This window comes from Carcharodon carcharias, chromosome 33 (assembly GCF_017639515.1).
Source record: "Carcharodon carcharias isolate sCarCar2 chromosome 33, sCarCar2.pri, whole genome shotgun sequence".
NCBI classification, from domain to species: Eukaryota; Metazoa; Chordata; class Chondrichthyes; order Lamniformes; family Lamnidae; genus Carcharodon; species Carcharodon carcharias.
This window is the reverse complement of record NC_054499.1, coordinates 16,356,400-16,383,292: the sequence shown is the minus strand read 5'-3', so window position 1 is coordinate 16,383,292 and position 26,893 is coordinate 16,356,400. Positions and strand designations below refer to the sequence as shown.

At 53.2% G+C, this 26,893-nt stretch overlaps 2 protein-coding genes across 2 annotated transcripts in view; both read right to left on the bottom strand.

Moving 5' to 3' along the window:
- The window catches only part of and3 (actinodin3), a 61,664-nt gene extending 47,756 nt beyond the window's left edge, over nucleotides 1–13,908 (bottom strand). The window contains exons 1-3 of the mRNA XM_041178787.1: nucleotides 13,841–13,908; nucleotides 12,826–12,920; nucleotides 11,734–11,852 (exon numbers count right to left, since the gene is read on the bottom strand). Of these exons, the coding sequence (XP_041034721.1) occupies nucleotides 11,734–11,852; nucleotides 12,826–12,920; nucleotides 13,841–13,908 (282 nt within the window). The remainder of the gene's footprint in view (nucleotides 1–11,733; nucleotides 11,853–12,825; nucleotides 12,921–13,840) is intronic.
- An 11,876-nt stretch (nucleotides 13,909–25,784) lies between these two features.
- Nucleotides 25,785–26,893, bottom strand: part of mcm7 (minichromosome maintenance complex component 7) — a 31,949-nt gene continuing 30,840 nt past the window's right edge. Inside the window, exon 16 of the mRNA XM_041178697.1 lies at nucleotides 25,785–26,230. Within this exon, the coding sequence (XP_041034631.1) occupies nucleotides 26,023–26,230 (208 nt within the window). The 3' untranslated portion in view covers nucleotides 25,785–26,022. The remainder of the gene's footprint in view (nucleotides 26,231–26,893) is intronic.

The window sequence follows — 26,893 nt, the reverse complement described above, 5'->3', positions numbered from 1 at the left end:
ATTCCCTCAACCCCATCACTCCCCATTCCCTCAAACTCCGTCACTCCTCATTTCCACAACCCCCATCACTCCCCCTCCCTCAACCTCCAATCAAAATCAATCAGTCCCCTTCTCTCAACCTCTATCACTCCTATTCCCCCAACCCTATCACTCCCCATTCCCTCAATCCCATCACTCCCCTTTCCTCAAGCCCATCACCCCCTGTTCCCTCAACCTCCATCACCCCTTCCCTCAACAGCTACACTCCCCCTTAACCTCCATCACTCCGCCTCTCTCTCAGACCCCATCACTCCTCTCTCTCAGACCCCTTCACCCCCCCCTCGCTCTCAGACCCCATAACTCTCCCTCTCTATCAGATCCCATCACTCCCCCTCTCTCTCAGATCGCATCACTCCCCCTCTCCCTGATTCCATCACTCCCCATCTCAGACCCCACACTCCCTCTCTCTGTCTAACCCCAACACTCCCCCTTTCCTCAACCTCCATTACTCCTCTTTACTCAACCTCCATCACTTCCCCTCTCTCTCTGACCCCAGCACTCCCCCTCTCTCCATCTGACCCTATCCTTCCCCCTCTCTCTCAGGTCCCATTATCCCCTCTCCCCGACCCCATCACTCCCCCACTCTCTCTCTCTCTGACGCCATCACTCCCCCACTCTCTCTCTCTCTGACGCCATCACTCCTCCACTCTCTCTCTCTGACTGCATCACTCCCTCTCTCTCTCTCTCCAACTCCATCAGCCAACCCACTCTCTCTGACCCCATCACATCCCCTCTCTCTGACCCCATCACTCCCCCTCTCTCTGACCCCAACACACCCCTTCACTCTGACCCCATCACACCCCCTCTCTCTGACCCCATCACACTCCCTCTCTCTCTGATCCCATCACACCCCCTCTCTCTGACCCCAACACACCCCTTCACTCTGACCCCATCACACCCCCTCTCTCTCTCTGACCCCAACACACCCCTTCACTCTGACCCCATCACACCCCCTCTCTCTGACCCCATCACACTCCCTCTCTCTCTGATCCCATCACACCCCCTCTCTCTGACCCCAACACACCCCTTCACTCTGACCCCATCACACCCCCTCTCTCTGACCCCAACACACCCCTTCACTCTGACCCCATCACACCCCCTCTCTCTGACCCCAACACACCCCTTCACTCTGACCCCATCACACCCCCTCTCTCTGACCCCATCACACTCCCTCTCTCTCTGACCCCATCACTCCCCCTCTCTCTCCCCAACCCCATCACTCCTCCCCTCTCTCCAAACCCATCACACCCCCTCTCTCTGACCCCATCACACCCCCTCTCTCTCTCTGACCCCATCACACCCCCTCTCTCTGACCCCATCACACCCCCTCTCTCTCCAAACCCATCACACCCCCTCTCTCTGATCCCATCACACCCCCTCTCTCTGACCCCATCACACCCCCTCTCTCTGACCCCATCACACCCCCTCTCTCTCCAAACCCATCACACCCCCTCTCTCTGACCCCATCACACCCCCTCTCTCTCTCTGACCCCATCACACCCCCTCTCTCTCTGACCCCATCATTCCTCCTCTCTCCAAACCCATCACTCCCCCTCTCTCTGATCCCATCACTCCCCCTCTCTCTGACCCCATCACTCCCCCTCTCTCTGACCCCATCACCCACCCCACTCTCTCTGACCCCATCACCCACCCCACTCTCTCTGACCCCATCATTCCTCCTCTCTCCAAACCCATCCCTCCCCCTCTCTCTGATCCCAACACACCCCCTCACTCTGACCCCGTCACCCCATCTCTCTCTGACCCCACCACACACCCCCTCTCTCTCTCTGACCCCATCACTCCCCCTCTCTCTCCAAACCCATCACTCCCCCTCTCTCTGACCCCATCACACCCCCTCTCTCTGATCCCATCACACCCCCTCTCTCTCTCTGACCCCATCACACCCCCTCTCTCTGACCCCATCACACCCCCTCTCTCTGATCCCATCACTCCCCCTCTCTCTCCAAACCCATCACACCCCCTCTCTCTGACCCCATCACTCCCCCTCTCTCTGATCCCATCACTCCCCCTCTCTCTCCTGATCCCATCACACCCCCTCTCTCTCTCTGATCCCATCACTCCCCCTCTCTCTGACCCCATCACTCCCCCTCTCTCTGATCCCATCACTCCCCCTCTCTCTCTCTGACCCCATCACACCCCCTCTCTCTCTCTGATCCCATCACACCCCCTCTCTCTCTCTGATCCCATCACTCCCCCTCTCTCTCTCTGATCCCATCACACCCCCTCTCTCTGACCCCATCACCCACCCCACTCTCTCTGATCCCATCACACCCCATCTCTCTGACCCCATCACTCCCCCTCTCTCTCTCTGACCCCATCACACCCCCTCTCTCTCTCTGATCCCATCACTCCCCCTCTCTCTCTCTGACCCCATCACACCCCCTCTCTCTCTCTGATCCCATCACTCCCCCTCTCTCTCTCTGACCCCATCACACCCCCTCTCTCTGATCCCATCACTCCCCCTCTCTCTCTCTGATCCCATCACACCCCATCTCTCTCTCTGACCCCATCACACCCCCTCTCTCTCCAAACCCATCACTCCCCCTCTCTCTGACCCCATCACACCCCCTCTCTCTGATCCCATCACTCCCCCTCTCTCTGACCCCATCACACCCCCTCTCTCTGACCCCATCACACCCCCTCTCTCTGACCCCATCACTCCCCCTCTCTCTGACCCCATCATTCCTCCTCTCTCCAAACCCATCCCTCCCCCTCTCTCTGATCCCATCACACCCCCTCACTCTGACCCCGTCACCCCATCTCTCTCTGACCCCACCACACACCCCCTCTCTCTCTGACCCCATCACTCCCCCTCTCTCTCCAAACCCATCCCTCCCCCTCTCTCTGACCCCAACACACCCCTTCACTCTGACCCCATCACACCCCCTCTCTCTGACCCCAACACACCCCTTCACTCTGACCCCATCACACCCCCTCTCTCTGACCCCAACACACCCCTTCACTCTGACCCCATCACACCCCCTCTCTCTCTCTGACCCCATCACACTCCCTCTCTCTCTGACCCCATCACTCCCCCTCTCTCTCCCCAACCCCATCACTCCTCCCCTCTCTCCAAACCCATCACACCCCCTCTCTCTGACCCCATCACACCCCCTCTCTCTGACCCCATCACACCCCCTCTCTCTGACCCCATCACACCCCCTCTCTCTGACCCCATCACACCCCCTCTCTCTCCAAACCCATCACACCCCCTCTCTCTGACCCCATCACACCCCCTCTCTCTCCAAACCCATCACACCCCCTCTCTCTGACCCCATCACACTCCCTCTCTCTCTGACCCCATCACACCCCCTCTCTCTGACCCCATCACACCCCCTCTCTCTCCAAACCCATCACACCCCCTCTCTCTGACCCCATCACACCCCCTCTCTCTCTCTGACCCCATCACACCCCCTCTCTCTCTGACCCCATCATTCCTCCTCTCTCCAAACCCATCACTCCCCCTCTCTCTGATCCCATCACTCCCCCTCTCTCTGACCCCATCACTCCCCCTCTCTCTGACCCCATCACCCACCCCACTCTCTCTGACCCCATCACCCACCCCACTCTCTCTGACCCCATCATTCCTCCTCTCTCCAAACCCATCCCTCCCCCTCTCTCTGATCCCATCACACCCCCTCTCTCTGACCCCGTCACCCCATCTCTCTCTGACCCCACCACACACCCCCTCTCTCTCTCTGACCCCATCACTCCCCCTCTCTCTCCAAACCCATCACTCCCCCTCTCTCTGATCCCATCACACCCCCTCTCTCTCTCTGACCCCATCACACCCCCTCTCTCTGATCCCATCACTCCCCCTCTCTCTGACCCCATCACACCCCCTCTCTCTGATCCCATCACTCCCCCTCTCTCTCCAAACCCATCACACCCCCTCTCTCTGACCCCATCACTCCCCCTCTCTCTGATCCCATCACTCCCCCTCTCTCTCTCTGATCCCATCACACCCCCTCTCTCTCTCTGATCCCATCACTCCCCCTCTCTCTCTCTGACCCCATCACACCCCCTCTCTCTCTCTGATCCCATCACTCCCCCTCTCTCTCTCTGACCCCATCACACCCCCTCTCTCTCTCTGATCCCATCACACCCCCTCTCTCTGATCCCATCACTCCCCCTCTCTCTCTCTGATCCCATCACACCCCCTCTCTCTCTCTGATCCCATCACTCCCCCTCTCTCTCTCTGACCCCATCACACCCCCTCTCTCTCTCTGATCCCATCACACCCCCTCTCTCTGACCCCATCACCCACCCCACTCTCTCTGATCCCATCACACCCCATCTCTCTGACCCCATCACTCCCCCTCTCTCTCTCTGACCCCATCACACCCCCTCTCTCTCTGACCCCATCACACCCCCTCTCTCTGATCCCATCACTCCCCCTCTCTCTCTCTGATCCCATCACTCCCCCTCTCTCTCTCTGACCCCATCACACCCCCTCTCTCTGACCCCATCACACCCCCTCTCTCTGATCCCATCACTCCCCCTCTCTCTCCAAACCCATCACACCCCCTCTCTCTGATCCCATCACACCCCCTCTCTCTCTCTGATCCCATCACTCCCCCTCTCTCTCTCTGATCCCATCACACCCCCTCTCTCTCTCTGATCCCATCACTCCCCCTCTCTCTCTCTGACCCCATCACACCCCCTCTCTCTGACCCCATCACACCCCCTCTCTCTGATCCCATCACTCCCCCTCTCTCTCCAAACCCATCACACCCCCTCTCTCTGATCCCATCACACCCCCTCTCTCTCTCTGATCCCATCACACCCCCTCTCTCTCTCCAAACCCATCACACCCCCTCTCTCTCTCTGACCCCATCACACCCCCTCTCTCTGACCCCATCACACCCCCTCTCTCTCTCTGATCCCATCACACCCCCTCTCTCTGATCCCATCACTCCCCCTCTCTCTCTCTGATCCCATCACTCCCCCTCTCTCTCTCTGACCCCATCACACCCCCTCTCTCTGACCCCATCACACCCCCTCTCTCTCTCTGATCCCATCACACCCCCTCTCTCTGATCCCATCACTCCCCCTCTCTCTCTCTGATCCCATCACTCCCCCTCTCTCTCTCTGATCCCATCACTCCCCCTCTCTCTCTCTGATCCCATCACTCCCCCTCTCTCTCCAAACCCATCACTCCCCCTCTCTCTGACCCCATCACACCCCCTCTCTCTGACCCCATCACACCGCCTCTCTCTGACCCCATCACACCCCCTCTCTCTGATCCCATCACTCCCCCTCTCTCTCCAAACCCATCACTCCCCCTCTCTCTGACCCCATCACACCCCCTCTCTCTGACCCCATCACACCCCCCTCTCTCTGATCCCATCACTCCCCCTCTCTCTCTCTGACCCCATCACTCCCCCTCTCTCTGACCCCATCACCCACCCCACTCTCTCTGACCCCATCACACCCCCTCTCTCTGACCCCATCACACCCCCTCTCTCTGATCCCATCACACCCCCTCTCTCTGACCCCATCACCCACCCCACTCTCTCTGACCCCATCACCCACCCCACTCTCTCTGACCCCATCATTCCTCCTCTCTCCAAACCCATCCCTCCCCCTCTCTCTGATCCCATCACACCCCCTCACTCTGACCCCGTCACCCCATCTCTCTCTGACCCCACCACACACCCCCTCTCTCTCTCTGACCCCATCACTCCCCCTCTCTCTCCAAACCCATCACACCCCCTCTCTCTGACCCCATCACACCCCCTCTCTCTGATCCCATCAATCCCCCTCATTCTGACCCCATCACCCACCCCACTCTCTCTGACCCCATCACTCCCCCTCTCTCTCTCTGACCCCATCACACCCCCTCTCTCTCTCTGATCCCATCACTCCCCCTCTCTCTCTCTGATCCCATCACACCCCCTCTCTCTGACCCCATCACCCACCCCACTCTCTCTGACCCCATCACTCCCCCTCTCTCTCTCTGACCCCATCACACCCCCTCTCTCTGATCCCATCACTCCCCCTCTCTCTGACCCCATCACTCCCCCTCTCTCTCTCTGACCCCATCACACCCCCTCTCTCTGATCCCATCACTCCCCCTCTCTCTCTCTGATCCCATCACACCCCCTCTCTCTCTCTGATCCCATCACACCCCCTCTCTCTCTCTGATCCCATCACTCCCCCTCTCTCTCTCTGACCCCATCACACCCCCTCTCTCTGACCCCATCACACCCCCTCTCTCTGACCCCATCACACCCCCTCTCTCTGATCCCATCACTCCCCCTCTCTCTGACCCCATCACTCCCCCTCTCTCTCTCTGACCCCATCACTCCCCCTCTCTCTCTCTGACCCCATCACTCCCCCTCTCTCTCTCTGACCCCATCACACCCCCTCTCTCTGATCCCATCACTCCCCCTCTCTCTGACCCCATCACTCCCCCTCTCTCTCTCTGACCCCATCACACCCCCTCTCTCTGATCCCATCACTCCCCCTCTCTCTCTCTGATCCCATCACACCCCCTCTCTCTCTCTGATCCCATCACACCCCCTCTCTCTCTCTGATCCCATCACTCCCCCTCTCTCTCTCTGACCCCATCACACCCCCTCTCTCTGACCCCATCACACCCCCTCTCTCTGACCCCATCACACCCCCTCTCTCTGATCCCATCACTCCCCCTCTCTCTCTCTGACCCCATCACACCCCCTCTCTCTCTCTGATCCCATCACACCCCCTCTCTCTCCAAACCCATCACTCCCCCTCTCTCTGATCCCATCACACCCCCTCTCTCTCTCCAAACCCATCACACCCCCTCTCTCTCTCTGACCCCATCACTCCCCCTCTCTCTGATCCCATCACTCCCCCCCTCTCTCTCCAAACCCATCACACCCCCTCTCTCTCTCTGACCCCATCACACCCCCTCTCTCTGACCCCATCACACCCCCTCTCTCTGACCCCATCAATCCCCCTCATTCTGACCCCATCACCCACCCCACTCTCTCTGACCCCATCATTCCTCCTCTCTCCAAACCCATCCCTCCCCCTCTCTCTGATCCCATCACACCCCCTCACTCTGACCCCGTCACCCCATCTCTCTCTGACCCCACCACACACCCCCTCTCTCTCTCTGACCCCATCACTCCCCCTCTCTCTCCAAACCCATCCCTCCCCCTCTCTCTGATCCCAACACACCCCCTCTCTCTGACCCCATCACACCCCCTCTCTCTGACCCCAACACACCCCTTCACTCTGACCCCATCACACCCCCTCTCTCTGACCCCATCACACCCCTTCACTCTGACCCCATCACTCCCCCTCTCTCTCCCCAACCCCATCACTCCTCCCCTCTCTCCAAACCCATCACACCCCCTCTCTCTGACCCCATCACACCCCTTCACTCTGACCCCATCACACCCCCTCTCTCTCCCCAACCCCATCACTCCTCCCCTCTCTCCAAACCCATCACACCCCCTCTCTCTGACCCCATCACACCCCCTCTCTCTCTCTGATCCCATCACACCCCCTCTCTCTGACCCCATCACACCCCCTCTCTCTGACCCCATCACACCCCCTCTCTCTGACCCCATCACACCCCCTCTCTCTGACCCCATCACACCCCCTCTCTCTGACCCCAACACACCCCCTCTCTCTGACCCCATCACACCCCCTCTCTCTGACCCCATCACACCCCCTCTCTCTGACCCCATCACACCCCCTCTCTCTCCAAACCCATCACTCCCCCTCTCTCTCTCTGACCCCATCACACCCCCTCTCTCTGACCCCATCACACTCCCTCTCTCTCTGACCCCATCACACCCCCTCTCTCTCCAAACCCATCACACCCCCTCTCTCTGACCCCATCACACCCCCTCTCTCTGACCCCATCACACCCCCTCTCTCTCCAAACCCATCACACCCCCTCTCTCTGACCCCATCACACCCCCTCTCTCTGACCCCATCACACCCCCTCTCTCTCCAAACCCATCACACCCCCTCTCTCTGACCCCATCACACCCCCTCTCTCTGACCCCATCACACCCCCTCTCTCTGATCCCATCACACCCCCTCTCTCTGACCCCATCACACCCCCTCTCTCTGACCCCATCACACCCCCTCTCTCTCCAAACCCATCACACCCCCTCTCTCTGACCCCATCACACCCCCTCTCTCTGACCCCATCACACCCCCTCTCTCTCCAAACCCATCACACCCCCTCTCTCTGACCCCATCACACTCCCTCTCTCTCTGACCCCATCACACCCCCTCACTCTGACCCCGTCACCCCATCTCTCTCTGACCCCACCACACACCCCCTCTCTCTCTCTGACCCCATCACACCCCCTCTCTCTCCAAACCCATCACACCCCCTCTCTCTGACCCCATCACACCCCCTCTCTCTCTCTGACCCCATCACACCCCCTCTCTCTCTGACCCCATCATTCCTCCTCTCTCCAAACCCATCACTCCCCCTCTCTCTGATCCCATCACTCCCCCTCTCTCTGACCCCATCACTCCCCCTCTCTCTGACCCCATCACCCACCCCACTCTCTCTGACCCCATCACCCACCCCACTCTCTCTGACCCCATCATTCCTCCTCTCTCCAAACCCATCCCTCCCCCTCTCTCTGATCCCATCACACCCCCTCACTCTGACCCCGTCACCCCATCTCTCTCTGACCCCACCACACACCCCCTCTCTCTCTCTGACCCCATCACTCCCCCTCTCTCTCCAAACCCATCACTCCCCCTCTCTCTGATCCCATCACACCCCCTCTCTCTCTCTGACCCCATCACACCCCCTCTCTCTGATCCCATCACTCCCCCTCTCTCTGACCCCATCACACCCCCTCTCTCTGATCCCATCACTCCCCCTCTCTCTCCAAACCCATCACACCCCCTCTCTCTGACCCCATCACTCCCCCTCTCTCTGATCCCATCACTCCCCCTCTCTCTCTCTGATCCCATCACACCCCCTCTCTCTCTCTGATCCCATCACTCCCCCTCTCTCTCTCTGACCCCATCACACCCCCTCTCTCTCTCTGATCCCATCACTCCCCCTCTCTCTCTCTGACCCCATCACACCCCCTCTCTCTCTCTGATCCCATCACTCCCCCTCTCTCTCTCTGATCCCATCACACCCCCTCTCTCTGACCCCATCACCCACCCCACTCTCTCTGATCCCATCACACCCCATCTCTCTGACCCCATCACTCCCCCTCTCTCTCTCTGACCCCATCACACCCCCTCTCTCTCTCTGATCCCATCACTCCCCCTCTCTCTCTCTGACCCCATCACACCCCCTCTCTCTCTCTGATCCCATCACACCCCCTCTCTCTGATCCCATCACTCCCCCTCTCTCTCTCTGATCCCATCACACCCCCTCTCTCTCTCTGATCCCATCACTCCCCCTCTCTCTCTCTGACCCCATCACACCCCCTCTCTCTCTCTGATCCCATCACTCCCCCTCTCTCTCTCTGACCCCATCACACCCCCTCTCTCTGACCCCATCACACCCCCTCTCTCTGATCCCATCACTCCCCCTCTCTCTCCAAACCCATCACTCCCCCTCTCTCTGACCCCATCACACCCCCTCTCTCTGACCCCATCACACCCCCTCTCTCTGATCCCATCACTCCCCCTCTCTCTCTCTGACCCCATCACTCCCCCTCTCTCTGACCCCATCACCCACCCCACTCTCTCTGACCCCATCATTCCTCCTCTCTCCAAACCCATCCCTCCCCCTCTCTCTGATCCCATCACACCCCCTCACTCTGACCCCGTCACCCCATCTCTCTCTGACCCCACCACACACCCCCTCTCTCTCTCTGATCCCATCACTCCCCCTCTCTCTCCAAACCCATCACTCCCCCTCTCTCTGATCCCATCACACCCCTCTCTCTCTCTGACCCCATCACACCCCCTCTCTCTGATCCCATCACACCCCCTCTCTCTGACCCCATCACACCCCCTCTCTCTGATCCCATCACTCCCCCTCTCTCTCCAAACCCATCACACCCCCTCTCTCTGACCCCATCACTCCCCCTCTCTCTCTCTGATCCCATCACACCCCCTCTCTCTCTCTGATCCCATCACTCCCCCTCTCTCTCTCTGATCCCATCACTCCCCCTCTCTCTCTCTGACCCCATCACACCCCCTCTCTCTGACCCCATCACACCCCCTCTCTCTGACCCCATCACACCCCCTCTCTCTCTCTGATCCCATCACTCCCCCTCTCTCTCCAAACCCATCACTCCCCCTCTCTCTGATCCCACCACACACCCCCTCACTCTGACCCCATCATTCCTCCTCTCTCCAAACCCATCCCTCCCCCTCTCTCTGATCCCATCACACCCCCTCACTCTGACCCCGTCACCCCATCTCTCTCTGACCCCACCACACACCCCCTCTCTCTCTCTGACCCCATCACTCCCCCTCTCTCTCCAAACCCATCACACCCCCTCTCTCTGACCCCATCACACCCCCTCTCTCTGATCCCATCAATCCCCCTCATTCTGACCCCATCACCCACCCCACTCTCTCTGACCCCATCACTCCCCCTCTCTCTCCAAACCCATCCCTCCCACTCTCTCTGATCCCATCAATCCCCCTCATTCTGACCCCATCACCCACCCCACTCTCTCTGATCCCATCACACCCCCTCTCTCTCTCTGATCCCATCACCCCCCCTCTCTCTCTCCAAACCCATCACTCCCCCTCTCTCTCTCTGATCCCATCACTCCCCCTCTCTCTCTCTGACCCCATCACACCCCCTCTCTCTGACCCCATCACACCCCCTCTCTCTGACCCCATCACACCCCCTCTCTCTGACCCCATCACACCGCCTCTCTCTGACCCCATCACACCCCCTCTCTCTGATCCCATCACTCCCCCTCTCTCTCCAAACCCATCACTCCCCCTCTCTCTGACCCCATCACACCCCCTCTCTCTGACCCCATCACACCCCCTCTCTCTGACCCCATCACACCGCCTCTCTCTGACCCCATCACACCCCCTCTCTCTGATCCCATCACTCCCCCTCTCTCTCTCTGACCCCATCACTCCCCCTCTCTCTGACCCCATCACCCACCCCACTCTCTCTGACCCCATCATTCCTCCTCTCTCCAAACCCATCCCTCCCCCTCTCTCTGATCCCATCACACCCCCTCACTCTGACCCCGTCACCCCATCTCTCTCTGACCCCACCACACACCCCCTCTCTCTCTCTGACCCCATCACTCCCCCTCTCTCTCCAAACCCATCACACCCCCTCTCTCTGACCCCATCACACCCCCTCTCTCTGACCCCATCACACCCCCTCTCTCTGACCCCATCACTCCCCCTCTCTCTCCAAACCCATCACACCCCCTCTCTCTGACCCCATCACACCCCCTCTCTCTGATCCCATCAATCCCCCTCATTCTGACCCCATCACCCACCCCACTCTCTCTGACCCCATCACTCCCCCTCTCTCTCAGACCCCATCATTCTCCCTCCGAACCCATCAATCCCCCTCGCCCTCTCTCTCTGACCCCATCACTCCCTCACTCTCTCCAACCCATCGTTACTCCTTCCCCTGTTTATTTGCTAATATTTTCTTTGTGCTGTATTTTCATCAGCTCCTCACCTCCCCCTCCCTCCCACATTACACACACACACACTCTCTTACAGCAAGCGATTCAGCCTTTAAAGCCATGTCACCATTGCCCCTGACCGTGAGGCTGACTCTTTGCCGTTTCTAATTCGTCCCCAGCTCCTCTCGACACAGGTGTTAATGATTTTAACCTCCTCTTGTAAAATGTAAAAATAAATGCCCACAGCTGGAGGCACAGATGTGCAACAAAGATGACAGCTGGCTCCCGGCAACCATTGGACCTTCTGTAATATTTAAGCAGGAAAACGTCCCAACATGTAACATGAAAAGAGCCCCAAATCGTGCAGGGCCCTATTCTGACAGGAGGTGAATAAGATCTGAGAATCAGGACTCTGGGCGGATTGGGCCTGAAGGGTCCATATGGTGAGGATGTTTCCTCTTGTGGAAGAATCTAGAACTAGGCGGGGTGGGGGGGAGGTCACTGTTTAAAAATAAGGGGTCGCCCATTCAGGACAGAGATGAGGAGAAATATTTTCTCTCAGACAGTGGTGAGTCTTTGGAACTCTCTTCCTCAAAAGGCCTACTCCTGCTCCTGATTCATCCGCTCGTGGAGAATTAAACGTGTGGCTCAAAGAGCAGTTTGGGAAGAAGGGGTTACAATTCACAGGGGGACTGGCACCAGCACTCAGCTAAATGCAAAACACTGCAGATGCTGGAAATCTGAAAGAAGAATAGAAAATGCTGGAAAAACTCAGCAGATCTGACAGCACCTGTGGGGAGGGAAACAGACTTAACGTTTCGAGTCCGTATCGGACTCGAAACGTTAACTCTGTTTCTCTCTCCACAGACGCCGTCATATCTGTTGAGTTTTCCCAGCATGTTCTGTTTTGTCTCAAGAGAGAGGGGGCTATTTCTGTTGAGATGGGCTCCACTTAAACAAGGCCGGGACCGGGACATCATGTGACTGGGGCTTTAAACTAACAGAGGCATGTGGGTGGGGGGGGGGGAGGTTTGGGTAGAGGGAGACTTGGCAATCTGAAGAGGAAAGTCGAGGTGATAGAAAAGCGTAGCAATGTGGGTGAAGACGAGCGGAATGGGACAGGAAGGGACAGAGACTCTAACGGTCACTGTGACCCAGCTTTCAAACTCAGCCCCTAGCTACCTGCACTCCCTCAGCACTACCTCTATCTGACTCCTACCTAAGTCCTTGGTACCCACGCGGACGATGACAACTAGATCCTTCTCTTCGCACTCCAAGTTCAGGTCCAACTGGGAGGAAATGCTCCCAACTCCGCTACAGGGCAGACAATGCAGCCAATGGGACTCACGCTCACTGCTACAGAGAACAGGACCTATAAACCCTCAGTATACTGACCCCTACTGCAACTACATCCCTGTTAACTCACCCCACTTGAACAGCTCTCTGCACCACAGTGCTGTGGTCAGTCTGCTCTTAATTTATTCATCAAGGCATAAGTGCCGGGGGTGGGGGGTGGTGCAGGAGTAAGAGATAGGCTCTGGGTTAGGGTTAGGGTTAAAACTGTACAAAATGCAAGTTAGACTGCAGCGAGAGTTAGCGTTAGTCTAACTAACCAGACCGCAGTTAGCCCTGGTCACTGCGTTACAGGGACGATGTGATCACACTGGGGAGGGTACAGAGAAGATTCATGAAGATGTTTCCAGGGCTGGGAAACTTGAGTGATGAGGAAAGACGGGATAGGCTGGGGTTGTTTCCTTTGGAACAGAGGAGGCTGAGGGGAAGTTTGAATGAGTGGTATTAAATTAAGGTGAGGGAGGGGCAGGGGGTTGGCACGATAGAGTGGATAGGAAGGACCCATTCCCCTTAGCAGAGAGGTCAATAACCAGGGGCAGAGAGTTAAAGCGATCGGTAGAGGGATTAGGGGAGTTGAAGACTTTTCTTTCTCCCCCCAGAGGGTGGTGGGGAATCGGGAACTCGCTGCCTGAAAGGGTGGTAGAGGTGGAAACCTTCAATGCATTTAAAAAGCACTTAAATCTCTTTAATCGACAGGACTGTGGGCCAAGAGATGGAAAGTGGGAATAATCTAGATTGCTCTTTACTGGCTGGCATGACCATGATGGAATGAGTGGCCTCTTTCGGTGTGGTAAATTTCTATCACTCCCTCTTTAATTTCTTGGCGACTCTCTGGTCCCTAGTTCTGGTGTGGAAACCCTCTGTATCCACGCTACTCTAACCTGTCATGATTTTTAAGACCTCCCATCAGGTTTTCCAGAGAATGGAGACCCCCAGCCTCATCATCCATTCCTGGCATATATCACTTCACGGTTCTGCTGTTTATGATTGGAAGTCCTTTTTTTTCACGGTCCCTCCAAAGCCTGTGTATCTTCTTTTTGTAGTGTGATGACCAGGATTACGGCCAGTGCTCTGAGAATGGAATTTTAGGGGGCTTTGAGGGCGAGGGTCTTATAAAGTGCAGAGAGTGGCCTTCCCAACACTGACTTGCCCTCGTCCCCAATCTGTCTCCCATCTTATGGAGTGCAGAGGAGGCTCAGGCAGCCTTGGGCTTATTGAGGCCCTTGAGTGGCCAATTAATCACCACTAAAGTGCCTCATCCCACCCCCTGAGGCAGCAGGTGCGGAGTGAGGGGCTGGGGAACACCACATGAGAAGCCCACCAGCTTTAGCTGTGCGGGCTGGTGTCGGAAAGGGGGAGGGGTTTGGTGGGGTAACCCCCTTTGGGGGTCCCTTGTGCCCCATCTGAGATAACTGCTCCCTTTAACACTCCCCACAGCAGCTTCTGAAACTCACTCCACCCCACCCCACCCCACCCCTGCCCACCAAGGCCTGTCCCAGCGATACCCCGGATTTACCTTCAGTCCACAGCCGCTCCTGCAGTTCCTGGCTGTAATCCCAGCAGTGGCCACTGTACGAAGGTGGCGCTGCTGGGACTGTGGATTGGTCGCCAGCTCTTTAAGGCGGGACTTTCTTCACAGAATGGGGGGGAGCGGTGGTATGGAAGTTTTGCTCTTCGCCAAGTAATGCTCACCAAATCTTAAATGGCCGTGGAGCAGCTGGTATCAGCGGGGAGCTGACTCACCAGAGGGCAGAGTGTGAGACCAAAGATTGTCCCAAGTGTCGTCAATCCAAGGTTCATTACAGGCTTAACATAACTTCCCAAACTTTGTCCAGTTCTATCCCTTTAGAAATCAACCCTTTGCCTGGGATTTTCCGGCCTAGTGTGGCAGGACTGCCACAGAGGATTTGGCAATCCCAGCCAAGAGTCCATTGACTTTGGCCGGGAGTGGAGCAGGCTGGGAGGGCAAATCCCCCACCCTCCCCTTTGGGTTTGGTTTTGATTTTGATTGGCCCTTGCTACTGTTTAATGATTTGTGCTTTTTTTTTGTCCTCCCTTTGGCGATTTAGTTTATTTTGTAACTAGTACGTGTCTTTCCTACTCGTCTTACCACAATGTATTAGCTCACACACTTATCTACGTTGAAATTCGTTTGCCCATTATATGTGCAATCTTCCAATTTAACAACACTGTCATTTACTTTGTCGTGGTCCTCCTCAGTTTTGTCTGTGCCCCCTCCCCGCCCTCCCTCCCCCCACCACCCCCTCCCCCACCCAACCCAACCACTCAATTTGGTGTCTTCCACAAATTTAGAAATTGGGCTTTTGATCCCCAAGTCAAAATCATTAACAGGAAGTTGTGAATAGCGGTGGTCTGTGGGAAACACAACCTTGGCCATTGCGAATCATTACCCTTTACCCCCTACCCGCTGTTTCCTGTCCTTCAGTCAACTTCCACAAAGAGGGGAGAAAGAGTTAACGTTTCAGAGCTAATGAAGGATCACAGCCCTGAGACGTTATCTCTGTTTCTCTCTCCATAGAGGCTGCCTGACCTGCTGAGTACTTCCAGCATTTTTCGTTTTTATTTTGGAATTCCAGCGTCCGCAGTATTTTGCTTCTGTATCCGTTCTAATCCTTGCCCCCCCCCGACTCTGCAAAAGGCTTTTACAAGATCTGAATACGCTCTTTTTTTAACTCATCCACAGGATGCGGGTGTCGCTGGCAAGACCAGCATTTGTTGCCCATCCCTAATTGCCCTTGAGCTGAGTGGCTTGCTCGGTTGTTTCAGAGGGCAGTTAAACATCAACCACATGGCTGTGGGTCTGGAGTCACATGTAGGCCAGACCGGGTAAGGATAACAGATTACTCAGACATTAGTGAACCAGATGGCTTTTTACAACAATCAACGATAGCTGTCATGGCCACCATTACAGAGACCAGCTTCCAATTATGGATTTATTAATTAAATTTAAATTCCACCAGCCACTGTGGTGGGATTTGAACCCATGCCCCCAGAGCATTAACCTGAGCCTTCAGATTACTAGGCCAGTGACATTAGCATCATGCCACCACCTCCCCTAGTCTCTCCTCTCTCTTACACTTCGAAGAATTCAGTTAAGTTGTACAAGCCAGACTTAGCATTTTGAATTCCATACTGACCATTTATAGCTTTACTACGGTTTTCAACTGTTCTACTTCCTCCTTTAACAGAGATTTCACTACTTTTCCTACCGCTGATGTTAAACTAATCAAGATTTCCCTGGACACGACGTGTGTGGCACTATCACCGCACTAAATTGGATAGATTCAAAACAGACCCAACAGCTCAGAAGTGCACATCCGTGAGGCGCTGTGGGCCATCAGCAGCAGCAGAATTGTACTCGAACACAATCTGTAACCTCACGGCCCGGCATATCCCCCCACTCTACCATTACCATCAAGCCAGGGGATTCAATGAAGAGTGCAGGAGGACATGCCAGGAGCAGCACCAGACTTACGTAAAAATGAGGTGTCAACCTGGTGAAGCTATAACACAGGACTACTTGCACACCAAACAGCATAAGCAGCAAGTGATAGACAAACATAAGCGATCCCACAACCAGTGAATCAGATCTAAGCTCTGCAGTCCTGCCACATCCAGTCGTGAATGGTGGTGGACAATTAAACAACTCACTGGAGGAGGAGGCTCCACAAATATCCCCATCCTCAATGATGGGGGAGCCCAGCACATCAGTGCAAAAGATAAGGCTGAAGCATTTGCAACCATCTTCAGCCAGAAGTGCCGAGTGGATGATCCAACTCAGCCTCCTCCGGAGGTCCCCAGCATCACAGATGCCAGTCTTCAGCCAATTCAATTCACTCCACGTGATGTCAGGAAACGGTTCAAGGCACTGGATACTGCAAAGGCTATGGGCCCTGACAATATTCCAGCAATAGTACTGAAGACTTGTACCCCAGAACTTGCCGCGCCCCTAGCCAAGCTGTGTCAGTATAGCTACAACACTGGCATCTACCCAGCAATGTGCAAATTGCCCAGACATGTTCTGAACACAAAAAGCAGGACAAATCCAACCTGGCCAATTACTGCCCATCAGTCTACTCTCCATCATCAGTAAAGTGATGGAAGGGGTCATCGACAGTGCTATCTAGTCACACTTACACAGCAGCAACCTGCTTGTCAACATTCAATTTGGCTTCTGCCAGGGCCAATCAGCTCCTGACCTCATTACAGCTTTGGTTCAAACATGGACAAAAGAGTTGAACTCCTGAGGTGAAGTGAGAGCGACTTCCCTTGACACCAAGGCAGTATTTGACCGAGTGTGACATCAAGGAGCCCTAGCAAAACTGGAGTCAATGGGAATCAGGGGGAAAACTCTCCGCTCGTTGGAGTCATACATAACATAAAGGAAGATAATTGTGGTTGTTGGAGGTCAGTCATCTCAGCTCCAGGGCATCACTGCAGGAGTTCCTCAGGGTAGTGTCCTTGGCCCAACCATTTTCAGCTGCTTCATCAGTGACCTTCCCTCCATCATAAGGTCAGAAGTGGGGATGTTCATGACTCCTTGGGTACTGAAGTAGTCCATGCCCAAATGCAGCAAGTCCTGGACAACATTCAGGCTCGGGCTGAGAAATAGCAAATAATATTCATGCCACACAGGTGCCAGACAATGACCATCTCCAACAAGAGAGAATCAAACCATTTCCCCTTGATATTCAATGGATCCCGCACTATCAACACCCTGGAGGTTACCATTGACTAGGAACTGAACTGGACTAGCCAAATAAATACTGTGGCTACAAGAGCAGGTCAAAGGCTATGAATCCTGCAATGAGTAACTCACCTCCTGACTCCCCAAAGGCCGTCCAACATCTACAAGGCACAAGTCAGGAGTGTGATGAAATACTCTCCACCTACATGGACAAGTGCAGCTCCAACAGCACAAGAAGCTCAACACCGTCCAGGTCAAAGAAGCCAATTTGATTGGCACCCCATCCACTACCTTAAACATTGACTCCCTCCACCACTGACGCACAGTGGTAATGGTGCCATCTACAAGATGCACTGCAGCAACTCACCGAGACTCCTTCGATAGCACCTTTCAAACTGACGACCTCTACCATCGAGAAGGACAAGGGCAGCAGACACAAGGGAACACCACCACCTGCAAGATCCACTCCAAGCCACTCACCATCCTGACTTGGAAATATATCGGCCGTTCCTTCACTTGTCGCTGGGTCAAAATCACAGGAAGTTCACAGGTAAGAAAGACAATTAAGAAAGGAGATGGCACCTGTGACAACTGCAGCTGATGTTATTCGCTGAGCAAGTCAAATCTCAGAGGGAAACTTGTCTTACTGATCATAACCTTTTTTGTTTTGCATTTTGATAATGAGGGGAAAACTACTGATCCCACAAGCATAGAATCCCAGCAACACTTTTAGGGTTTTAAAATTAAAAAATTTATTAACAGGAAAGAAAAACTTAAGTACACAAGAATAAAATTACACAGCTGAAATAGTCTTACAAGATATCCCCCCAAAAAACCCACTTGGCCAGAACGCACAAGTAAACTGTTTGGCAACAGCTCCCTTATAGGTTTTAATCATAAAAATCCAGTGATATTACCCAAGGCAAAAACTGCTGCTATTTTAATAAAGTATACTACACATGAGACTTCTCACTCTCTTCCACTCTACTGTGGAACCAAAGGAAGTTCAGGAACAGACTGCTTTCTGGAAACAAAGACTTTCCTGGCTTGAAACTGGATGGCTACTTCAAATTCGCAATGTTTCTCAGGACAGAGCTGGTCTCAGGACATCTTCCCCACACAGCCGCCTCAACTCAACATCTTTCCTTAAATGTTTTTTCTTTCCCTCATTCATCCCAAGCACTTCTTTGAACTCAGCTTTTCCAAAATATAAAAATCTTTCGTGCCTCCCTATTGCCTCCACTTTTGGGTCCAACAAAATTTAACAACCTTCCCTTGTTTACCTATGAAACCTTTGTAAGTTGTAAAAGTCCTTTGCCATCTCTGAACTACCCTTTGAAGTTTAACAGCTGAAAAGTCAAGTTGTTACCTATCATAAATTTTTAAACCCAACCTATTTACTAGTACAAAACAAAAACAGAATTACCTGGAAAAACGCAGCAGGTCTGGCAACATCGGCGGAGAAGAAAAGAGTTGACGTTTCGAGTCCTCATGACCCTTCGACAGAACTTGAGTTTGAGTCCAAGAAAGAGTTGAAATATAAGCTGGTTTAAGGTGTGTGTGTGGGGGGCGGAGAGATAGAGAGAGAGAGAGAGGTGGGGGTGTAGTTGTAGGGACAAACAAGCAGTGATAGAAGCAGATCATCAAAAGATGTCAACGACAATAGTACAATAGAACACATAGATGTTAAAGTTAAAGTTGGTGATATTATCTAAACGAATGTGCTAATTAAGAATGGATGGTAGGGCACTCAAGGTATAGCTCTAGTGGGGTTTTTTTTTATATAATGGAAATAGGTGGGAAAAGGAGAATCTTTATAATTTATTGGAAAAAAAAAAGGAAGGGGGAAACAGAAAGGGGGTGGGGATGGGGGAGGGAGCTCACGACCTAAAGTTGTTGAATTCAATATTCAGTCCGGAAGGCTGTAAAGTCCCTAGTCGGAAGATGAGGTGTTGTTCCTCCAGTTTACGTTGGGCTTCACTGGAACAATGCAGCAAGCCAAGGACAGACATGTGGGCAAGAGAGCAGGGTGGAGTGTTAAAATGGCAAGCGACAGGGAGGTTTGGGTCATTCTTGCGGACAGATCGCAGGTGTTCTGCAAAGCGGTCGCCCAGTTTATGTTTGGTCTCTCCAATGTAGAGGAGACCACATTGGGAGCAACGAATGCAGTAGACTAAGTTGGGGGAAATGCAAGTGAAATGCTGCTTCACTTGAAAGGAGTGTTTGGGTCCTTGGACGGTGAGGAGAGAGGAAGTGAAGGGGCAGGTGTTGCATCTTTTGCGTGGGCATGGGGTGGTGCCATAGGAGGGGGTTGAGGAGTAGGGGGTGATGGAGGAGTGGACCAGGGTGTCCCGAAGGGAGCGATCCCTACGGAATGCCGATAAGGGGGGTGAAGGGAAGATGTGTTTGGTGGTGGCATCATGCTGGAGTTGGCGGAAATGGCGGAGGATGATCCTTTGAATGTGGAGGCTGGTGGGGTGATAAGTGAGGACAAGGGGGACCCTATCATGTTTCTGGGAGGGAGGAGAAGGCGTGAGGGCGGATGCGAGGGAGATGGGCCGGACACGGTTGAGGGCCCTGTCAACGACCGTGGGTGGAAAACCTCGGTTAAGGAAGAAGGAGGACATGTCAGAGGAACTGTTTTTGAATGTAGCATCATCGGAACAGATGCGACGGAGGCGAAGGAACTGAGAGAATGCTACCATCCATTCTTAATTAGCACATTCGTTTAGATAATATCACCAACTTTAACTTTAACACCTATGTGTTCTATTGTACTATTGTCGTTGACATCTTTTGATGATCTGCTTCTATCACTGCTTGTTTGTCCCTACAACCACACCCCCACCTCTCTCTCTCTCTATCTCTCCGCCCCCCACACACACACCTTAAACCAGCTTATATTTCAACTCTTTCTTGGACTCAAACTCAAGTTCTGTCGAAGGGTCATGAGGACTCGAAACGTCAACTCTTTTCTTCTCTGCCGATGCTGCCAGACCTGCTGAGTTTTTCCAGGTAATTCTGTTTTTGTTTTGGATTTCCAGCATCCGCAGTTTTTTTGTTTTTGTTTTTATCTCTCTATTTACTAGTACATTTAACTTCACCATAGCCTCTCAATACAAATGCATGCATCTAGCTACTTTACCTTCCATCTCCCAGTTCCCATAGGCAAGCTGTCTTTACCAACCTTCCCCCAGTGTAATTAATCGTGGACACACACACACACACACACACACACACACACACAGTCTTCTTTACAGAATACCACCATATTCCCAAATATATTAAAATAATAACATCCATCTTCGCGTTAGCTTTGGTTCCAAGGGTTTGGTGTGTAAGAGTAAAGAAACGGTTACAACAAGGCATTGCTGAGGTTGCAGCTGGAGTTACATTGTGGGGTTTTTGATTCCTTACCCAAGAAAGGGCATGTTTACCCTAGACCCTATTGCAACAAAGATTCACAAGTCTCGTTTTTGGGGTGAGGGAAGAGATTGAGGAGAGATTGAGCAAAGCACGCCTACAATCCCTGAAGTTTAGAGGAATTGATATCATTGAAACATATAAAATTCTTAAGGATTTCGCCAGGGTTGAAGCTGGGAGAATGTCTCCCCCCCACAGACTCGGGGACCTGAGAGCCACAAGCTTCAGGATAAGCGGCCGGCCATTTAGGACTGGGGCGCAGAGAAACCCCTTCGCTCAGAGGGTTGTTCATCTTTGCAATGCTCTCCCAGGGAACTGTGGATGCTCTGTCACTGAGTGAATTCCAGACAGAGATCGGCTGATGTTTGGACACTTTATGGGGACAGCGCAGGAAGGTGGAGCTGAGGTGGAAGATCAGCAGGATGATTTTATTTAATGGCAGAGCAGGTTCGAAGGGCCAAATGTCCAACTATTAATTCTTTATGTAAATGTCACATCTGGCCACTGAAGTAATGATGCAGAGGATTGATGGCAGGAACTGGAAGTCCCAACCTTGTTCCTGTTCTGGAGCAGATGCTGCCAGGTGTGTGTCTGCTGCCATCTCCTGGTCATAGCACAGATGACAGTTGACATTGACACTGCTTCTCACAGCAGCAATGCTGGGGTGGGGTGGGGGGTGAAAATCGAGGCTCTCCTGAGCCCGTTGAACTTTGCAAATATCACAAATCCTGCCATGCTCTCATAACACAATTCTTCGCGCTACCCTGGCATTTTCTGTTTTTAATTTAAGGTGTATCCAATGTCTTCTAAGTTCATTATAGTCACTGTCAAACAGTAATGTAGACACCCATTTTGCACACAGCAATCTCCCAGTTGTCAGAAAGTAAGATGTTTTAGGGAGGAACGTCATATGCAGGTGAACACTGTGTTTTGTCAAAGAGTTTCACGGGATCTTCAAAGTTACCTTGGTCGATTAGAGGAGGAACCCTTTGCCTAATCCACATCAGCCCGAGTCATCACCTCAAATCCCAGCCAGTGAAAGACACAGAACGAGATACTGAACCGAAGACTCAGAAGCAGACACTGAATCAGAGACAGAACGACCGACCTGGGGAGCTACCAAGGTTCTATGAACTATGAGACTCATATATGAGATCCAGGGAGAGGGGGAGGGAGAATGAGCGAGAGAGAAAAGCAGAGAGATATGAAAGTCGAGAGGAGGATTCTCTTCCTCCTCCTCCTCCTTGTGTAGAAGTCGTGAACTCTGCTCCCAGCGTTGTCACCAGTTTCTGAATCCCTCCCAATCTGGAATCTTGGCAAACGCCCGATGCTCTCACGAAACGATGGAACCGAATCTCCTGGGTAAACTGGGTTGGAGGCAGCAGACAGACACTTGGGGGGGTGGGGGTTGGTAAAACAAAAATAACTGCGATCAGTGAGATGTGACAAGCAGTGTTCCCTGGGTATCTGCTCTGGGGCTACGAGCTTTTATGGTTTGGATGAGGGAAGAGAGAGTTTAAAGAGAAAAAGCGAGAGATTTATAGTTGCAAATGACATAACCTCCTCATGTAGTGCAGCTGAGAGAGCATGTTCACAAACAGAGGGCATGTTGGTTTATTTACTTTAGATCAGCAGAGGCCGGATAGGGGTTTATAAAATAAAGAATGGGCTGGAGACATAATTATTGATAGATTATCCCAGTCTAGAGATAGTGGAGAACATATGAAATAGGGGCTGGAGCGGGCCATTCAGCCCCTCAAATTTGCTCTGCCATTCAATGAGATCATGGCCAATCTTCTACCTCAACCTCCCTTTTCCCACCTGCTCCCCAGATCTCGTTATTCGGAGACGCCAAAAATCTGTAACAAAAACAGAAAATGCTGGAAAAGCTCAGCAGGTCTGGCAGCGTCCGCGGAGAGAGAAACAGAGTTAACGTTTCGAGTCCGTGAGACTCTACTTCGGATCTTCCTCAATGCTTTTACCACCAAAGATCTGTCTCTGTCTCTTGATGGACAATCCACGACCCTCTGGAGTAGAGAATTCCAAAGATTCACAAACCCCTGAGTGAAGAAACTTTCTCCTCGTCTCAGTCCCTTAACCCAAAGCCGTGTACACACAATCTAGGCTCCCCAGTCAGGGGCCTACCCAGGCTCTTATTCTGTCAAGACCCTTCAGAATCTTCTAGCTTTCCATGAGATCACCCCTCAACTCGAGATTAGAGGCCCAAATTTACTCAGCCTCTCATCGGAGGACAATCCTCTCGCCCCAGGGACCAATCTAGAGGACCTTTGCTGGGCTACCTCCCAATGCAAGTATGTCTTCAACAGTGTCCCTGGACTAGTATTTCAGAGACCCAGGCTAATGGGCTGGAGACCTGGTTTCGAATCCCAACACAGAAGGAAGACAGAAATCTGGAATTAAAGGTCTGATGATGACTATGAAACCATTGCCAATTGTTGTAAAAAAAAACATCCGGTTCACTAGCGTCCTTTAGGGAATGAAACCCGCTGTCCTTACGCAGTCTGGCCTACATGTGACTCCAGACCCACAGCGATGTGGTTGATACTTAATTAGGGACGGGCAATAAATGCTGACCTAGACTGTGATGCCCGCATCCCATAAACAAATAATTTTACAAAAATATCAGGGAATGAGTGTTTAAATTGTGCGCTAGTGGGAATTAACTGGATGATAGGCAGCTCTTCCTTCTGAGCAAGCAGAGCGCCAGGAGGTGTGGTGGGTCCTCACTCTCGTCCCTGCTGGCACTGTGGGTGGGTAAGGACTGGGCCCTGCTGGCACTGTGGGTGGGTAAGGACAGCTCTGCTGGCACTGTGGGTGGGTAAGGACTGGGCTCTGCTGGCACTGTGGGTGGGTAAGGACAGCTCTGCTGGCACTGTGGGTGGGTAAGGACTGGGCTCTGCTGGCACTGTAGGTGGGTAAGGACTGGGCTCTGCTGGCACTGTGGGTGGGTAATGACTGGGCCCTGCACTGCTTCCAGCATTAACGCACGTGTTGACTGCATTTCTTGAACAGTGGGTTTGTGCTGAATCTGCCTACAGGAGGGAACGGTACCCCTTTCACACACAGGAGGCTGTAAGATATAGAAGGTTAAATGTGTTTGCAGAGAGCGCGTGAACCCTTGGGAATCTTCTGGACATGTTTGGAAGACTTAAGAAACTTGGAAAATCATCAGAAACAAATTTTCCCCGGGGATTTTCTTTCCCTTATTGTTGCCAGTGGGTTACATTGCCACAGGAGAGGGGCTGACAGGTGGAGGGGGCTGGGAGTAATAAAGTATTAGGTAATAATGGAGCAGTCATCATGTTGGAGGTCAGGTCAGAGAGACCAGTTGGTCTCTTCAGCTCCATTGACTTTATATCGATGGGAAGTTGCAACGGGCCAGTGGTAAAAAGGGGATGTGAAAAACAATTTCCCATGGGAGTTCAATGCTGAGGAGTTGTGAAATCACCTGTTCTGGATCCAAGTCTGATGACCCTGAGTATTAAATTCTATTGGTCTTAAAGCTGAGACTTCAGGAGCTGTGCAGGAGCAGAGTGATTTCACTGTTCAGGAGCACATGAAACTAGTGGACAAATGGGGAGGGCGGGGGGGAGGGAGGAGAGAGAGAGAGAATTAAAAATGTTGGCCACATCACAGCTACGCTGAGCTCCTCACAGACGCCACCTGGAGCACTACATTCAGTATTGGACACCGCACCTCAGGAGGCTGAATCATCTCCTCTCCCTAATGTAAGGAACATATCTTTATATTTTTTCTTTATTGCTGTGGGAGTGGTTTTAAAAATTGGACCGTGGCTTTAAAAAGTACCATAACTGCAATTGAAAGACATGTTCACTGGAACAGGATGAGGAATATATAATGTTGTTACCTCCTGGAACAATGTGCCAGGTTGGACAAAATGGTGCCAGAAAGGGGCCCTGAACTAAGGAGAACTGCTGAGCAACAATATATTAATTGGCCCCTGATCAGGTGACCAGGGTTGGGTGAGATGGCAGTGAGCAGAGAGATCCTAGCCTGCAAAGAGAACACACTCAAAACCTCTCCCTCTCCTGTGTCTAAGATTCCAGGCTAGCTAGCTGACTGTTTCTTCATATCTCTAAGCTACTCTCGCTGAAAAACCCATGTCAAGAGGGAAAGGGGAAAATCACCAGAAGGGGAGGCATTGTAAAGCAAATTTTCACCAGTGAACTACAGACTGAATGTGCTGGAAGGCCATCTCGTGTCATTAACATCAAACTGCAAGGAATTTGGAAGACATCAATCAAAATCAACCCATATCATCCCATACCCCAGACTGGTGCTATTGAACTGTTTTATCTTACCCTTAACATCCATGTTTTGTATGTCGTGTGTGTGTATATAGGGGTTAAGGGGGAGAGTTTAAGTTACAGAGTTAAAAGTTAACAGTTCATATTTCTTTCTTTTGCCACTGGTTAAAGACAATTTGTTTAATAAACAGTTATTTACTTAAGTTTACAAACCTGGTGCTTGTATTCTGTTAACCTAAATTAAAGTTAGGTAGAATTGGGGCAATCTGGTGGTCTAATCAAACTTTTCACATTTGTTTTGGCTTAGGAAGCAGTGGGGGCTTGATATTACAGCGCAATATCCCCATGAACTGGGTGCGTTAACCATTCAGCCCGAGGTCCAACAATTAAGGTCTCACAAAGGAAAAGGTTATAAATGGATTTTATTAATCAGTTCCAATCACTAACTGATCTCCTGTACGCAACACGGACGCAGAAGATCACAGCAATGCGACAGAATGTTAAAACCAGACCTGAGCAGGGCCAGAGAGAGAGGGTGGGCAGGATGCTGGGCAGAGAGGGCATTCGAGAAACAGGGCTGTGCCAAGTTAAGCCAATCTTAGTCAGGTAAGTCTCCAGTGGCAGTAGCAGGTCCGCGTCCCGCTCATACGAAGGTGATCTTGGTCCGTGCCTGATTCACTTGCCAGACGTTCAGTTCCTCGTACTCCTCCAGCGCCGCCTCGACCTGTGCTGGGGTAAATCCCTTCGAAACGCACCTCTGCTCAGCCTCGGAATACTTCACCACTCGCGCCGTCGTGTCAGCAATCATCTCCCGGATGGTGGCAAAGATCACATCAGCTGGCCGCTGTGCCCTGAAACCACACAGCACACGTCAACTACAGGACAGGACGTGCGCACAGGAGAGAAAACCCCACCAACAGGCGAGCGAGGATCATACACCAAAACAGATATGCCACCACCCAACAACCAGGGAGCGAGGGTCGTACCCCATCTCCCACCTCGCCCCCCACAACCAGGGAGCGAGGGTCGTACCCCATCTCCCACCTCCCCCCCCACAACCAGGGAGCGAGGGTCGTACACCATCTCCCACCTCCCCCCCCACAACCAGGGAGCGAGGGTCATACACCATCTCCCACCTCCGCCCCACAACCAGGGAGCGAGGGTCGTACCCCATCTCCCACCTCCCCCGCCACAACCAGGGAGCGAGGGTCATACACCATCTCCCACCTCCCCCCCCACAACCAGGGAGCGAGGGTCATACACCATCTCCCACCTCCGCCCCAAAACCAGGGAGCGAGGGTCGTACCCCATCTCCCACCTCCCCCCCCACTACCAGGGAGCGAGGGTCATACACCATCTCCCACCTCCGCCCCACAACCAGGGAGCGAGGGTCATACCCCATCTCCCACCTCCCCCCCCACAACCAGGGAGCGAGGGTCATACATCATCTCCCACCTCCCCCCCCCCCACAACCAGGGAGCGAGGATCATACCCCATCTCCCACCTCCCCCCCC